Source organism: Lissotriton vulgaris, chromosome 2_1 (assembly GCF_964263255.1).
Source record: "Lissotriton vulgaris chromosome 2_1, aLisVul1.2, whole genome shotgun sequence".
Lineage (NCBI taxonomy): Eukaryota > Metazoa > Chordata > Amphibia > Caudata > Salamandridae > Lissotriton > Lissotriton vulgaris.
The window spans coordinates 384,595,828-384,614,233 of record NC_141687.1 but is presented as its reverse complement, the minus strand read 5'-3'; the positions used below and the strand labels follow the sequence as shown (position 1 = coordinate 384,614,233).

Genomic DNA, 18,406 nt, shown 5'->3' with positions numbered 1-18,406 from the left:
CCTCTCTCTCTCTCTCTCTCCCTCTCTCGACCTCTCTCTCTCTCTCGACCTCTCTCTCTCTCTCTCTCTCTCTCTCTCTCTCGACCTCTCTCTCTCTCGACCTCTCTCTCTCGACCTCTCTCTCTCTCTCGACCTCTCTCTCTCTCTCGACCTCTCTCTCTCTCTCGACCTCTCTCTCTCGACCCCTCTCTCTCTCGACCTCTCTCTCTCTCGACCCCTCTCTCTCTCGACCTCTCTCTCTCTCGACCCCTCTCTCTCTCTACCCCCTCTCTCTCTCTCTCTCTCCCTCTCTCTCTCTCTCTCGACCCCTCTCTCTCTCGACCCCTCTCTCTCTCGACCCCTCTCTCTCGACCCCTCTCGACCTCTCTCTACCTCTCTCGACCTCTCTCGACCCCTCTCGACCTCTCTCGACCTCTCTCTACCTCTCTCGACCTCTCTCTACCTCTCTCGACCTCTCTCGACCTCTCTCTACCTCTCTCTACCTCTCTCTACCTCTCTCTACCTCTCTCGACCTCTCTCTCTCTCTACCTCTCTCTCTACCTCCTCTCTACCTCCCTCTCTCTCTCTACCTCCCTCTCTCTCTCTACCTCCCTCTCTCTCTCACCTCTCTCTCTACCTCTCTCTCTACCTCTCTCTCTACCTCTCTCTCTACCTCTCTCTCTACCTCTCTCTCTACCTCTCTCTCTACCTCTCTCTCTACCTCTCTCTCTACCTCTCTCTCTACCTCTCTCTCTACCTCTCTCTCTACCTCTCTCTCTACCTCTCTCTCTACCTCTCTCTCTACCTCTCTCTCTACCTCTCTCTCTACCTCTCTCTCTACCTCTCTCTCTACCTCTCTCTACCTCTCTCTCTACCTCTCTCTACCTCTCTCTCTACCTCTCTCTACCTCTCTCTACCTCTCTCTCTCTCTCTACCTCTCTCTCTCTCTCTACCTCTCTCTCTACCTCTCTCTCTCTCTCTACCTCTCTCTCTCTCTCTACCTCTCTCTTACCTCTCTCTCTCTCTCTCTCTCTCTCCCTCTCTCTCTCTCTCTCTCCCTCTCTCGACCTCTCTCTCTCTCTCGACCTCTCTCTCTCTCTCTCTCTCTCTCTCTCTCGACCTCTCTCTCTCTCGACCTCTCTCTCTCGACCTCTCTCTCTCTCTCGACCTCTCTCTCTCTCTCGACCTCTCTCTCTCTCGACCTCTCTCTCTCTCGACCTCTCTCTCTCTCGACCTCTCTCTCTCTCGACCTCTCTCTCTCTCGACCTCTCTCTCTCTCGACCTCTCTCTCTCTCGACCTCTCTCTACCTCTCTCTCTCTCGACCTCTCTCTCTCTCGACCTCTCTCTCTCGACCTCTCTCTCTCTCTCGACCTCTCTCTCTCTCTCTCTCTCTCTCTCGACCTCCCTCTCTCTCTCGACCTCTCTCTCTCTCTCTCTCAACCTCTCTCTCTCTCTCTCGACCTCTCTCTCTCTCTCGACCTCTCTCTCTCTCTCTCTCGACCTCTCTCTCTCTCTCGACCTCTCTCTCTCTCTCTCTCGACCTCTCTCTCTCGACCTCTCTCTCTCTCTCTCGACCTCTCTCTATCAGGCTACCCGGGGCCTTACTCCAGTTTGAGGTTAAAGAATCCCAGTCGTCGGATTGACAAAACTGCTGCAAATGTCAATTTACATTCAGACATTGTGTTCTACAGTGAAATCTAGGACTTGAAAGGAGATAACTATCGTAACAACTTTGGATTCTCACACTTTCGTTGTCATCAACAACTTGAATGATCTGTGATATCTGTACACCAAAGTTGGTACTAAATGAGTAAGACCAGAGCCTCTTCAGGGCCTACGCTATAGAAACGCATTTTTTTTCAATGGCAGCGCAGTTCTCTTCCATAGGAAGCAGTCAGTGCCCCGTGAATGCCCTCTAACTTGGTCATCAAGTTGACCAAGCCCCAGATTCAACTCTGCCTAAATTGTTAATCTGTACAAATTAAGGACTGACCGTAGTCAGGCGCTTTCAACACAGGAACATTGCAAATTGCTACTTTCAGGTTCTCAAATGAAAGTATTATGCTGTCAGGCTGGCTAGGCTTCACATTACAATACTCTCATGTTACCCTGAATAGGTCCTTCGGATTCCCACGAATAAATTCCTAGCTCAGTCCTGGTAGTGTGGCACAGAGCAGCCAGGTTTTACTTGAGGATATGTTTTAAGCATTTCAAAGTATCAACATGGACGAGAAGTAATTGAAACGACTTGAAAGTAATATGACACCAATTTATCAAAATAAAGCAGATTTTTATATAAATTTAGACACCAAAATGAAAAGCATTTCACTCCTCCAAAACTTTACCGATACGGTCAATGGGAAAATGGACTAGTGACAATCGGTCATTTGCAGGTCGAGTTCAGTGGAAACCACTGGGTGGTACGGAGAGGCAGGTCCCAGGACTGGGGTTGGACAGTCAGTTGAATTTTACCTGGCTCATAGAGCCCGGGTGCAGAGTAGTCCTGGCTGTCTCTGGTGCTGAAGAACAGGAGCCACGATTGCTGACTTTGCCGCTTAGATAGAGCTGGGTGGGAGCTCTCGACAACTGGGCCCCGAAGGTATCGGGTTGAAGGTGCTGCAGGATTTCCTTGAGGCACAGCGTCGAACAAAGGTGCAGGTAGCCGGACTGGCCACCAACAAGCTTTGGCAGCGACAAGCTCAGCCTTTGGTTACTTCAATATCCTGGAGTCTGAGGGAAAACAGTAGCTGCCTGAATCTTGCTGGAGGTCAGGACTACGTTTCCCACAATGCACTAAGACCATTTACTTTTGGCTATTCTCTCGGTGGGCCAGATGACCAGTGATTCTTTGGATCAGAATGCGATTTCTTGCCTACAGGCGACTTGTACTCATAATCCAAGGACGTTCTGCAGCTGCCTTTGGGTTGCATGGGGGTTCCTTTTTCCTTTAGAACCAGTCTCTGGCCCAGCACGTGTCATAGACGTGCAGTTGCAGTGTGCTGGCTACAGGTGCAGTCTTTGGCGTGTTTTCTTCATGCCGGTCCTGAGGTCTCAGACTCTAGACTCTTCATTGTCCTTTAGTGGCAAGTCGATCCCCTTAAATCCTACACTTAGAGGTATTAGGGGTGAGACAGATAGTAGTCAATGGGCCCCACAACAGGGGGGAGGTGGGGGGGGGGTCACCTTTTCCTTCACTGAAGCCTCTGTCCTGCCGCTTAAATATCAGGGGTGTGGCTAGCCTTCTGGGGGTGTATGCCTCCTGACTACCTACTTTTCACATCTGCCCGGATTACAAATGTGCCTGGGGCAGGATTTTTTTTTCCTTTGGGAGGAAGCCTACATACATATCTGAGGCGGTGGGAGCTTTGAAACTCATCACTCTGATATGCCATTTCATTAGCCATCCTGTCAGGGAGGGAGACAACGTCTCCAGCTCAAGTAGGCCTTTGTTTTCTATCTCCTGGGAGCATTCACACCTCCTGGCTGGGGGTCAGATTCGTGTCTCAGTGGCAGCAGCTGTAGACTGACAGCCGGGCAACCGGTGGGGGGTGGGGCGGGAGGGGGGGTCAACCTCTAAGGTAGCCATCTGGATGCATTTCACATTAAATCCGACTTTGGGAAAAAATTGGGTTTGATGAGACAAGCTGTTTTATACCATACATTACATTTTTTAGTGAGATCATAATGGAGCTTGCAACCTGGGGTTGCTTAGGTGCTAGCCCATGTTATCCTATGGCCCCTGAACACTTATAGAAGCCCCTAATGAAAGGGGGCTACTATATGGGCATATAGAGTATCCTCAGGGTGGCACAATCAGTGTGTCAGGCCCTAGTGACGCCTTAAACGCCAATGCCCTGAGTACCACTGAAACCACTTACCAGGGACTTGTCTGGGGGTTAGACCCCTTGCCAATTGGGGTTACCAACTAACATGCATTCTATTTTAGGGAGAGAGCACTGGCACTGCGGCCTGGTTAGGTGGCTCAAGTGCACTTTCATAGTTAAAGCCATCAGCATTTGAGAGAAAATGTGGGGTGAGGGTGCAAAAAGCCTGTTTCCTTACATACCCACTTTCTTTAATTGTTTCTTGTGTGTCAAGGTTGCAACTATGTACCCATTGTTGGCCACAAAGTTGGCATGTAATATTCAGTGATTTCTAGAAAGGTCTGAGGAGTAGCTACCTCCTACGGTTAACAAAAACTGGATCTTATCATCCAGCAGGTGGAACTTCTCGCTGCCCACCTGATGGCCAAAGGAAACTACAGCGGACTGCCACATCTGGAATTTGGTTTCCTTGATGATTTGTTTCTCTCCCGGTTTCTTGACCAACTCCTGTTTTAGGTGCCTAAGGTGGTCCTCCTACTAATTGCTAAAGATAGCTATGTCGTTAAGGTAGGCCACACAGAACTCCTCCAGCCCTGACAGACAATGGTTTACTTGGCACTGAGAAGATGCAGGTGCATTTTTAAGCCAAAGAGGCATGGCCTTAAACTGGTATAAGCCTTCTGGTGTGAACAATGTAGTCTTATCTCTGGCAGTTGGCACCAAGGTGACCGGTTGCATTTGTGAGAATTACTTGGTAGTGAAATACACTTTCCTGACCCAGCGAGCGCAAAGGTTTGCTCATATCACTATTATGACCACATAATAACTCAGACTAGAGCGGGCGAGACAATGCACGCGTTAATGCTGGCCATACCAACTTTGTAGTGTGCAGCACAGATCTGCCATTTTTTGGTTACATGATAACACATAGTGGGTTTAGTCTGACATTAGTACACCCAGGATTATCATTAACAAGAAGCACTCTTTGTATCGGGATAGACTACCATCCCCAGAATCCTTGCTGCACAGTACGTTCCTGACGCATGTGACGTCACAGCACCAACGCTTGTAGAAGCTATACAAAAATGGCGCGGGTGATCGACCCGGTACCTCTCAGAGACGGCCCAGAGGGACGCCAGGAGTACCGACGGTCAGGTAAGCCTGGGTGCCATGGTTTTGTAGCCTGGGAGGAATGCATCGGTTTTGGCAGCTAGTGCGTCATCAGGATAGAGGGGTGCAGGCTCACTTTACGAGATGCTCAGCACAGTATGGCTTGCACGGCACTGTTTGGTATAATTACCAATCTTGCCTACGAAGTCACAGTTGTTGCAAAGGGGTTTTTTCGTAACTAGCAGAGCGAATAGCCCTCAGTTACAAAAAAGTACACGCTCCCTGCGACCAAAAATAATTCCTAATGGGCATGGTATATATACGCTATATATACGCTCCTTGTTATTAGAAATGACACTTAAAGCAAAGTAGAGTAACCCGGGCTTTTCGTCCCTTGTTGTGTCTATGAAGAGGATGCCCTGACCACGGTTAAACTATACTCTTGAATATCTGAACTTTAAGTAGTGGTCTATATTTAACACATAAAAGAAGCAGGGAACAGCCCTTTATTTGTCCCATTAACACTGGGGTTATTCACGCTCTCGGTATAATGATCATGTGAAGTCCGTGATTGTTCACTGACCTGTCCTTTTTTACTCTCCTTCACTAGAGCGGTGCTCTGTTTACCTACGCTGCAGCCAGGTGAGGCGGAGCGTTTTTCTCCTACCAAATAGGCAAGCGGGATGTTTGGCCCAATAAGGGGCACATGGTGTACATTTGATTGACACCCGAGGTGTTATAAATATTCTCTGATTACTATTATTGGCTGTACTTGACCCTTTATTTGCCGGACGCCAATATTTGTCTGTTTTTGTGTGTCTTTCTATGTATCCGACTCAACCATTCTCTTACTTTGGACAACTACCAGCAGCTAGGAGGATTGTTACACCTAGGATGTCCAGGTGATATTTTTACCACTTATTTGTTGTTCACCACATTTTATAAGCAGTAGCGACCTCCCGTCCTGATGAAAGGAGCGGACAGCCAACTTGGGTTGTTGTAAATAGTAGCTATTTGTTGAAAGTACTATATTTTCGCACTGATTTTATCTTTTGGAAGACTGAGAGGTACTTATTAAACTCATTTTCCTCCCGTCTCTCCAATTTTAGATCTTTTTGCACTTTTTTCACCACCACTTGATTCACGTACTGCTTCTCAGTTATCAGTACACGTCCATATATTCACAGCCCCCTGGGGCATCCACATTTTGATCAAGCTACAAGTGGCTGCAATGTTTACTCTTCTTTGTGTGAAGGGTCCCAGATGATGACAAGGGAGGTATCGGTTGATAACTGATGGGTATTTTTCACATCTGGAAAGTATCTTGTTGACCTTGTATTACACCTTTAGATACATTTTCTTTCCCCACACTTAGGGGCCGATTATGATGGCGGGCGGACCTGAGTCCGTCCGCCACCATAGAGTAGGAGGGAACCTCCGCATGGCATGCGGAGTTCCCTCCTGTGCAATTAGGATGTGACCGCCACCCTGGCGGTCACATCCTCTATTTTTACCATTGCGGCGGGTGCGGCTTCTAGCTGCATCCGCCGCAATGGTAAAAATGCATACATTGCATTTGTATGCAGAAAGCGGCAGGCACCGTGCGGTGCCTGCCGATTTCTGCATACAAATGCAGGGGGGTACCATATGTACCCCCCATGTGCACCCCCACCCCCCCTTCACCCAGGGGGCCCACAACGGGCCCCTGCAGTGAAGTTACACATGCTTTTCCACGGCGGAAAGGCCACCAAAAGCATGTTTCACAGCCCATCCTAATCTGGCTGACGGTGTCTGAGAGACACCGTCACCATATTAGAGCTTTTCCGCCGCGGTTGTAAGCCAACCGCGGCGGAAAAGCTGCGGACGGAAACCAGGACCCACCAGCCATCCTAATGTGGCGGTGGGTCTTTGGTGGGTCCGCAGAGGATTTTCCGCATCCTCAGGGCCGGCGGTGGCTTCCGCCGGCCCGGAGGATGCGGAAAATCCTCCATCGTAATAGGCCCCTTAGTCTTTAGTTGTTGGGTGTTCTCCTTCCCTTTTTTTCAGATACGTAGATAGTCAGCAGATTCTATAGACCCACAGTTACTTTTTGTCTGCTCATACTGTCTTCTCTAGGGGCCGTAGCTGTGCCAGGTCTTTAAATATGTCCTTGGACACTCTCTTCACTGTTTTTTCACAAACTAATGTCCGCCCACATTTAAATCAGGCAGGTGAACCACTGTGTTGGTGGGGAGGCACCTCTCTCACCACTGTGACAAAGTTCTCTCTGCATCAACATATAGATCAGACCCTAAGATATTTGCTAAATTGATTGCAAATAGAGTAATCGCTCACCTTCACACCATATTTGCCCTCATACACTAGTTAGTTACTTTTGTGAGAATGGGTAGATTCCGACTCTGTTTGGACTGGATCTTGTTGCTTCACTCACAATGTTTGGTGCAGCTGTGTGTTAATGGCCTATTATCCCCCTAATCGCTTCTCACAAGGCTGTCTCTTGTCCCCGATTCTATTTACCTTGGTGAAAGAAGTACTGGCCACTAAGATTAGACAGCTCTAACTGGAGAATGTACTTTAAGTTACCTTGTGCCACCTTATTATATCAATTTATGCAGACATGACTGTCTTCATTAAAAAAAAGTCCTGGGGTCTATGTCCAATTATATGTGAATATATAGCATTGAGTCTTTCAGGTCTTACAATAAAAAAGTACAAGTTGCTAATATTTTCACTCACTCCAAACACAAAAATATTTCTGCTTGAATTCCCTCTCACAAGGGTCAGTTAGGTACCTTGGGGGTATATATTTTCACAAAATAAACAAGATCGCACAGGAGAATTATAGCACAGCCACCTACAGAACAGATCTGCATCCCCTATTCCTCTGATAAGCAGCCTATCCCATGCCCATACAAGTGCGTGCCGTTTCAGGAGGGGCAATTCATTCATACTACCATTATGATTAAGGCAAAACCAAATCACACAACTCTAGATGTATTACTTTTCTACTGGTTATGGTTGTTGTACAAAGGTGGGTTTCCGGCTTTTCCCATGGGACCTCCTTCCATTAAAACGCTTCAGTATTTTAAAGTGTTACTAATGGCCAAGACCACTAGAGATTTGATTACAAAACTGTACTCTTCCATGCAGGAAGAGGCTCCAGTTATAATTCCATCCTCCTGGGATAAATGGAAACAAATTAACAAAGCAGAGTGGGAATTCTGCTGTGCGCAAATAGGAGCGCGTTCCCAAATTGGAAACTTCAAATGTTGCAAAATGTATCCACAGAACTTATCATACCCTCTGGGAATGTGGAAACAAAGCATTAAGGAAGACTAGACATGTAGATGTTGTAGGGATCAAATACAGTTTTTTCTGAACTTAGCTTGGTCCTACCATGGGACTTACGTATACTGACACGGTGATTGAGAAAATAACCACGAAGATTAACTTTAGCATTCGAACGGAGCCTTATTTAGCACTGCTTGGTTTAGTGAGAGCTATCCCAAATGCAACCAGGAAATAGACGGTCGTCCACAAAGATGGGTAGGAACCGTCCACTGACACCACCAGAGGAAAGAAACTCAGGGACTAGTCAAATATGTGTCCACAACCACAAAAAGATGACCTGCACAACACCATCCTTAGACGTTGTGGATGGGAAGTCATGTTGTCTAAGGGAACTTAAACAGAGGCGGTGAACAAGACTACCCCCATTTGTTATATTGACAAAATCCTAGTAGAACAGCGTGCACTGTTGATCTCTATCTCCCCAAATGATGGACGATCACTCCCTTGTTCCACATTCCAAGCCCCTCTCACATGAAACACTGATACTCACTGGTCCTGCAGTATGGGTAAGCATTCCAGGCTTTTTCATGCATGGTCAGAGCTCCTTCAGGAGCCAACATCCTCACATATGGTGGGACTTTGCTTCAAAAAGGTGAGAATAAAGCAAATGTTAGCACATTAAACAGTTTGTCATCTAGATAAATAAATAAATAAATACATACAATCTGAATTACAACTACATGACTGCATAGTATAGAGAGCCATATGTATAATGTACTTGGCCTCAAAGTCAACAGGAAACATACTCCTACGGATTCACTTCAGGAGCAATACTATCTTGGGGAGCCTCAGTGAGAGCGAATATGAAACCCTTCTAGCAATAAAATAAAAATAAAAAACTCAGTGATTGGACAAGCATACAATATGGACACACTAACGATGAATTAACACACAAGATTAGTAATAGGTGCTCCTAGTGAACAAACGCCGCAAGTGTGTAGTGACATGAGTGACAGCATGGCATAGTGAACCAGCGCAATCTGGATTAAAGCTACATGGCAGCAGGATATACAGAGAAAGGTATACAGGGGAGCATGGCATCATGAATCACAGGTGTCTGGTCTACAAGTAAAATGCAGTAAAGGATGAGCCAAAGATAAAGGCCAGCAAGGTGCACAGATACAGGACAGTACAGCGCACAAAATCACAGCTACAAAGGAACAAAGCAAATGAAGCCACATATACAGGAGAGCATTGCATACAGAACCACAGACATAGGAACAATACATAGGGTAATAGATACAATAAGCACTACCTATGAGACCAAGTAGCGGGCAGCACGTTGGCATACAGGGTGCATTGCAGAGTCACAGACACAGGACCATGAAATACAGTGCCATAGATATGGGACCACAGCATACAAAGACACAGGTGCAGAGAAGCATTTAATATAATGTCAAAGACTCAAGGAAACATGGTCTACAAGGCCACCGTCTTCGATAAGCAAGGCATACGAGACTACAGATTAAGTAAAAGCTAGGACGCATTGCACATGAGGCCTAGCAGAGGGTAACATTGCAAACATGGTCCCCACTGTAGACAGCATAGTATTCAGAGTCACAGATAACGCCATAAAGGGGCACAGAGCCACAGCATACCATGGCATGGAAAGGCACAGACAAACGGATGCATGCTATACTGAGAACCACACATAGAGAAACTTGTCTTTCAAGTCAAAGAACACGAGAACTAAGATGATCCAGTGTGAATGATGACCAGGGTTCTTTACCTGTGCAGATGGTAGATCTTATGAGTATACTGTCCTCTTTCTCCATCCTTTTCGTACGGTTCATTCATGAGGACTTCGACTCCTTCACCACCACCGGTCTCATTTTTGCTGGCTTCAGCTACGGAGTACAACTGACCCACTTGATACTGAAAGGTTTAATTAGGAAGAACATTTTAATTTCAAAATATGTTATAGAAAGGCATTAAAATTATGGGGCACAAAGTGTTGACCACTGTATTACTCTAACCACTGTCTCAAATATTTTTGCAAGGTGAACAATTCTATTCATTTGAAAGTACAATATGGGAAAATATACATAAATAGACCCAATAAATATATATTTTTGCATACTATTTATTTATTTATAGTATTTATAGAGCGCTCGGCAACCCTACGGGCATCCTGGCGCTGTGTACATATGGCTGAAAAAACCGGTGTAACAGAGAGGGGGCAGTAGTCTAAAGTTCTGGTGGATTAGACTTTTGGGAAGAGCCATATTTTAACCTTTTTTCGAAAGGCCATCAGTTCATTTGTTTTTCTGATGTCCGTAGGAAGGTTGTTCCACAGATGAGCTGCGGCTATGCTGAAAGCTCTGCCACCACAGGTGGCTTTCTTGATCCTAGATATGCTTATAAGGTTTAGAGAAGAGGATCGAAGAGACCGGGTAGGCTCATACCAGTTAAATTTACTTTGAAGTGGTCTGGGGCCTAACCCATGAACTGCCCTAAAGACAGTACATAGGGATTTGAAACAGATCCTCTGGTGTATAGGCAGCCAGTGAAGGTCGGCCAGGGCGAGAGTGGTAGAAGATCTTCGTTCTCGAGAGAGTGCCAGTTTAGCTGCCGCCGCCTGGATACTTTGAAGTCTGGAAATAAGATAGGCAGGGGATTCCAGTAAAAGGGCTTTGCAGTAATCCAGGCGGCTGAGGATGGTGCTCCTGACTATATTGGCTCTGACCTGTGAAGGTAAGAGAGGTAACAGCTTTCGCAATCCTCGCATTAGAGCGAGGCAGCTGCTAACCTGCTTGTTGACATTGGGCTCTAGGCTCAGACTGTTATTAAAGGTGACTCCGAGATTCCTTACTGATTTCACTGGGGTAGGCAAGTCTCCTAACAGCGGAGGCCAGAATTCTGTGGGTAGACTTTTGGGGATTCTTCCTACCGTACAGTGCAATATTTCAGTCTTGTCACTGTTAAATTGTAGTGAATTCTGGTTTAGCCAGAGTGTCATTTCCAGCATGCAGGTGTGGAAGGTCTCAAGTGAGTCTGCATGAGCACCATCAAGAGAAATCATCAGCTGTGTGTTGTCTGTGTAATTAGTCACGCTAATGCCGTGACTCTTGATGCTCATCAGGGGTTGCATATATATGTTGAAAAGTATAAGGCTAATTGCAGACCCCTGTGGGACCCCATGTGGAACTTTAACAAACTCTGATTGATATGGAGGGCTAGCTACTGTCTGCCATCTATCCATCAGGTAGGAGCGGAACCAGTCAAGCGCAACTCCCCCGACTCCAATGTTCTTCAGTCTTTTTATCAGGATGTCGTGACTCACTGTATCGAATGCGGGGGACAGGTCCAGCAAAATTAAGATTGCTGATTCTCCCCTGTCCGCCCTCATTCGTAAATCATCCAGAACTGTCAGCAGGGCTGATTCAGTTCCATGAGCTGGTCTGACATCAATAGTGCCTTAATAAAAGATATTGACAAAATCATATACATATATATTTTATCTAAGCTTTATACCCAACATAAACCTCAGAGCATGACCGTTAATTCTCACTGCACTTCTTGGCGCAGGACTTCTAATTTCTGAAGCACTCGTAAGAGTCAACATTCATTCCCATTGTGTAATGTTGAGAATTGTCCTTTATTCTCATGGTGCTACTCCAAGCATCATATCACACTCTCCTGCTGCTCTACCTAAAATATATTTCTCATTTTCATTGTGCCCCTCTGACCATCCACGTGGTCAAATTCTCATTGTGATCTAAGCATTCTCACTTGTTCTTATTATGTTCCTGGAACCATCCCCTTACACTTTTGCTCTGCTTTTTTAGCAGCATTGCTTCGACATCCTGAATGTGCACGTCCAAATAGAATTGTACACTTTCATTATGCTCCACGGGGCACCCTTCTGAAATTTGTCTCTTATTCTTATTGTGACCCTCAATGTATAGTGTTTCATCCCAGCCTGCTCTTCCAGGCATGGTCTTACATTCTCATCATGAACTTCAAAGAAAAGTCTCATGCCCTTTTCATATGCCTTAGTCGCAACACGCCCTTCCAAGCATTGCATACCTTCTCATTGTTCTTTTCTGAGCATTTTAACAATCACATTCTCCTCATCCAAGGATAGCCTCATTCACTCATTGTTCTTCTCAGAGTATTCCATCTGTATTCCAACGTGCTCCTCCAAACAACATCACAGAATCGCACTGTACAGCTGCAATGGTCTCAATATTGCTGTGCTGGTTAATCACCAACTAAAGGCTCATCATTCTCCTTTAATTATTATCTCATTTCCTCACTGTGTTCCTCATTTCGAGGCTTCTAAGGCTTTGGATTCAGTGGGGAGTGGAAAAGGCAAAGTAAAAGTTTCAGCAACAAATGGCCAAATCTGAGTTTGGTCAGTACAAAACTAAGAAGAGGCTTCTCCTCATAGGTGACGTAAGCAGTTTACTAGGGGCCATCTGAAAACTAGACCAAAGAGTCTTCAGGCGACATCTGTAAAGACCTGACGCAGAGTGGTCCTTATACCAGATCCCACCGAAATCTGAAAGTGAACAGTGGTGGGTGTGAATGAGAATAAATGACTATGCAGCATCCACACTGAATTTGGTATTAGTATTATAGTTACATGATATACTTTGAATACTAAGCACAGTTGGTACTTATGAATGCAAGTTAGGAGCATAGCAATAATTATCAGAGGAGGCTTTTTCCGTGTTTTACTTTGTCTATCCTACGCTTTCTTTTTATTTTTATAGTTATGTATAGTTTTATAGCAACGTATATTGTTGTGGGCAGGTATAGTATTTCTTAATTCACATCTTCGATAAAGATAAAGCTACTTTGTTATTTGAATGACAGGATTGGACTGGATATATGGTTTGCTTAATGTAGTTGTATTTATGTGGACTCAAACCTCCCAAAAAAGTAGTTGTGAGACAAAGTTGATTATAATAAATACTTTCTCGTGTATGCATTTCCAAAACAAAGGCAAGTCACTTTCCTCCAGAGCATTTAGCACAACTTACTTTCTGCACCACCACACAAGCAATGTACCTGGAATAATCTCACCTTCTCCAACTGCTTCAGGATTGTCAACAGCTGTAGAGGTTCTAATGTTGTTTCCAATCGAGAAAACAGTCACCATAAAGGTTTTAGAGGAGTCACAAGAGAAGCATCTGCACACGCACATATCAACACTAGCCTGTGCATCACCAAGCAAAAACACTTAGCATTATTATTTAGTGTATTCTCTGCAGGCTTGAAGTAAGAAACAGTTTCCCTGAATGGTTTCATTTGTGGGTGATGCCTCTGTATTTTCGAGTTTGAAAACAAACCGCCAAACATCTGGCCATGTTTACTGTATGCCCTTGACAATAAAGGAGCCTGAAGTAATGCATCAGGTGCAACGAACATAACTGTAAAACACACAAAAATTTAAATAATAAAACAATAGCAAAAATGATAATTATGCCCTTATAATACTAGGAATTACAATTTAAAGAACATCATAACTTTCAATATGTGCAGGCTTCCCTGACTGGCCAGGGCTGACCAGCAGATGAAAATAAGTTCTTGACCGCCCTCATAGAAGGGCATGAGCATCACAATCCAATAACTAGAAGAACTCTTTATTAGATGTGACTGTCTTTCTGGAACTGACCTACTTCTAGATGGAAAGATGCTTGAGTGTAGGGTCTGCCAGAAGGACCTGATCTGAGGAGGATACCCAATGCCTAACTGGTAAGAAGGACATACAGACAACTCCGGAGCCAAGAGTTAATTCCAGCCACTTGCCCAGGAAAAGCCACAATGACATCTAGGTGGAGGAGCGGATCCTTTGTCTTCAAGGTTAAGATGCTAGTGTCTGTTGTGTTCCACACCACTTCTAGGACCGATGTTCCATCTATTGATACGTCATCGCATGTCCTTAGAGTTCTGGAAAAATCTGGACTTCAACTTCTATCCTGGAGTACCATCTTGATGGCTGGAGGAAGACGCTCTGAAATGTTAATATTGACGTCCTAGCTGAATCCTCTGCATTTTGAAGAGCCAAGCAAGATCACCCTTTGCCCAGGTCAATAGCTATTGGTCATTGGTCTCTACAGTGCCAACTGTGGATGTCCCACCACCTGAAATCTTGAATGTGACTTGCAGCTCTTGAAATAGAAACCTCTTTATCTGAATTATCACCTAATGAACACATAGTCTTCTACAACCCTAGCCAGCCACTGCCCCACCTTTGTACACTAATCATTGGACTTTGGATTACACCAAATTGGATTTTGGCCCTTTTTATTAAGCACTGGAAACTAGACACTATGTCATCCTTCACTATCTTGAGGATCTTGTGAAGCACCTTAAAAATCCTATCTATAATGGTGAGAATGTATTTGTTTAGGTGGTGGGATTTTTGCAAGAAAGGAGTACGCACTCTGAATTTCCGAAAGAATATTTATCTGCAATCTCCACCATTGACTCCGAAGACGAGACATCAGAAACAAGTCTTGTAGCTTCAACCTGGCATCAATGGGCCATTAACAACTTTGCAACCCTAACACTTCTTAACTTACCAAAGACTCTGACGTTTTGCCCACTGGCTAATATTGGTCATAGAGTCCAGTGTTAATTGGATTCCATAGGAGCTATAACCACTTTTGAGGTTGGTTCTCAGGCCCCAAAAGTGCTTGCCACCGCTGGTTTTCAATGTGCATCCAATTTTTAATATATCTTTTTTAATTACCAGTAATAATGTTTCTGAAATAAAGAAACGCCTCAACATGCTTTTTAATAACTGCCATCCAAAGTGTTACACTGTTTCCGAGGTTCTAACCCAGTTTCTGACTTTTTCAAACAACCTCCTGGAGTATATCTTAATTGCTCAACCCTGCTACCCTGAGACTCAAGTCCTAAAAGGGAGTACTTGTTCATTAAGATTGGGTGTTACATTATTGTAGCCACAGCATAACAATGGTAGTGATGGATCTCCCACTCAAACTCCGGTTTGGGTTCACTTTTTTGGTGGTCTATCAACAGAGCTAGCAACGAAACATGTGGGGTATCTCCAGTGTCCTCACTGCCTGTTTAGTTGTATGAAGGAAAACAGACTAGGTAATAAAAATAGTGGAGTTATATCGCCACCGATTTTCCAAGCCATGCAGAGCACTTTTATCCCAACAAGTAAATGTACATAAAATATTATAACTATTATTATAGTACCAGTTATTGTTATTATTAGCAAATGTGTACTGAGTTTCCATTCACTCACCTACCATGCTTTCGGTTTGATCATTTTCATTGTATGGGAAGCAGAAGAGGGTATAGGTGCCACTGTTTTCAGCTTGGGAGTGGGGAAGACCGGATGCCAGGACAAGAGTATTATTACTAAGGCAGAAGCAGCGGCTTGTTTGCCCAGAGCAAAGAAATCTGGACAGAAGAGTAGATTGACAAACAATTCCTATCGTGGAGCAAGCATTGGATTTAGGATAGTAATGATATGACGTCGACCATGATGACGATGAAAAGCTTCTAAGAATGAGATGTCGTTTTACTTTAGAGAATAGACAAATATTTTAAAAAGTGCTTTGTTGTACTGTCAGCCAGTTTAGCAGGACGATTAAGAGGTTATTCTGCAGAATTGTTTTTCGGCAATCCATAGCTTAACAGGGAGAAATAAGATTTTTAAAGAGGCAAAACTGAACAAATAATAGAAACAGATTAACTTTTTTTAAATCTTTTTTCATCATTACGGCATTTTACTGGAAATGGAAAAGAAAGCAGTACCAAACAAGACCTCTTTGTTTGATTTGTCCTGGTTTGGCTTCTTGTCAATTTCTTTACCCTTTTATCTTGTCAGAATTCAAGGGACAACCACGAGACGCATGGCGCAAAGAAAGAAATGGTAAATTGTTTAGTTCTATGTATATATGTTGTACACACCATTGTTAATATTTATAGCATCAAAACGAAAAGACCAGGAAACAAAATAGGTAAGGAGGAAGCATGGTGAGTCATCAACTGCGAAGACGAAAGTCAACTGCATGACTTCGGTTAAGCGGTTTCCCTCTGCTCTTGTACGTTTCTAGACAGCGTGTAACTGGACTGGTAAGTGCAGGGGTCGACGCAACAAAACATCTGTGAGCAGCAAAGGATATTAGCCTTGTTTGAGCTAGACTGGCCATTCAACCTGCACACGAAAGGTTTTTCTATTTCTCTACCAAACGTGGGAGGCGGGAGGGGAAAGTACCCAGGTCAAATCCCTTGCTATAATCCAGATTATTTCAAATGCCACAGTGAAACTCGCTCTTCACCGGTGTCCTCTGTTGTGGCCATGTCCTCTGACAAAGGTACTCCATATAGAGGCCAACACACAAACCACTTGAGACAGAAGAAAATGGTATCAGTGCAGAACAGCGGCAGAAACCTCCCAAACTCTGCCAGCAACTACAAGAAAAAGGAGGCCTAGATGCTTGCACTTTCCCTGCCATGCAGACTGACCTGTTCGGAAGGAAGAGATCCTGAGGCCTAGCGGACTACATTAGCCATAATGAGCATCGTTCATGAAAATAAGATGGCTCTGCAGCCACCAGGTTGCCCTAGTCTGGCTGCACAGGAAATGCAAGCGAGGCATAAGGGGACGAGGAGCTGTTCCATTGACATCAAAAGATAGCAAGGTGCATCTGCTCCATCCTAAACCTTCCCAATGCTCATGGTAGGTCTACCCCTGTGCCACTCCAATGGAACAAAGGACAATCAGTTAAGTCCCAATGACTCGAGGAGGACCATCCGGTTTGTGGAACCATTTGAACCAACATTCAGACCCTTATGGTTCAGTAGAAATAGCTGATTAAAGTAGCGTCACCCTTTCCTTAATTCTGGACAGCGCATTCTGGTACCACTGTGGCTTAAAGTGGCGGTCCTAGTATCTGTGGGTGCTCCACCACTGGAAAACTCCACCGCAAATTTGCAAGATACTTATCCCTGTGACCAAACAAATGCACTTTTTGACAATTAAGTTGTCCTGGATTCCGAATGGGTAAATCTATTTGAATAGTGGGTTGCAGGCATTTGTTAAGACAATTCTGGACCATTTTAAAGAGATGTGGAGTATTTTAGGTGTGCACCATTCAGCAGCATCCGTGCATACCACAGGCAGCTACATCAAAGTAAAGCCTGTACCTCTGCCTGTATGGCATCACTCAACCGGCTATTTTCAGTTAGGAGACCAGAGTGTTCCTGAACATTGCACAGTCCACCAGCAGAAATCTACATGGTAACATTGGCCATATAAGCTCAATCTTAAATAGAACAGCATACTTAGTGAGAGGGCACTATAAAAATGTTTGCCCACTGGGTGCAGAATATTTTTAATTATACTATGGTACTTACCAGTTAATAATGCACTTGCTGGACATTGAAGTTATGAAGTGTAATATGCTACATAATGCTATATGTTGTGTTTCTAAGGCCCTCCTACTCCTGCAGTAAGAGTGGACTTCACACCCTCACTCCCTTGAGAGTCAAGAGCCTAAAGAGAGTCTCTTGGTTACCCACTTTGGAGTGTGACAGTATGTTGGCCATGTGACAGTGGCGACCAACAATATTTGTCACATATAGTAGTGCCTTGTAATAATGTCTGACTGCCCCTTGTCCCAAAGAAAAGACCTCAGATCTGTGGATTTGTAAATCTTTCAAGTTCTTAGTCGGAACGAACTAAAGATGCAGCCGAACCAAAGCAAGCTGGGGCAGTTTTATATACTCTATATAATGAGAAAATCTGAAATTATGACAGAAGTTAGACTAATGTGTGTTGTATCGGGACAGAGGAGTTGGAAGGTTGAGACTGCGCTGCGCACTTTACTATTTTTTAAGCCCCCTAGCTCAACTTTATTTTTTATTTCCAGTGCCTTCAAGTAGTACTGTCCATTCTCAGGTCACACCAAGAAAAAAGCTTCTCCGTGTGCAAATTGTGTAAACTGTTGAGATAAAATAGGATTAACTTCCCTTTACAGAGTAGTATTTTGGAGAGGAGGAGTTCGGAGAAACGTTTGTGAATTTCATGTTTTCACTAGCGGCTATTGTTGCTAAGAGAAACGGACAGGTGGAGAGATTATGCCCCGAAGTAAAGGTCATCTCCAAGGAAGGCTCTCTTCGCCTGCCAAACTAGTTGTATATAAACACG

At 44.6% G+C, this 18,406-nt stretch overlaps 1 protein-coding gene across 1 annotated transcript in view; it reads right to left on the bottom strand.

The window, feature by feature from the left end:
* Positions 1-18,406, bottom strand: part of PITPNA (phosphatidylinositol transfer protein alpha) — a 181,955-nt gene that overhangs the window by 122,842 nt on the left and 40,707 nt on the right. Inside the window, exons 3-4 of the mRNA XM_086955213.1 lie at positions 9,995-10,140; positions 8,756-8,847 (exon numbers count right to left, since the gene is read on the bottom strand). Of these exons, the coding sequence (XP_086811339.1) occupies positions 8,756-8,847; positions 9,995-10,140 (238 nt within the window). The remainder of the gene's footprint in view (positions 1-8,755; positions 8,848-9,994; positions 10,141-18,406) is intronic.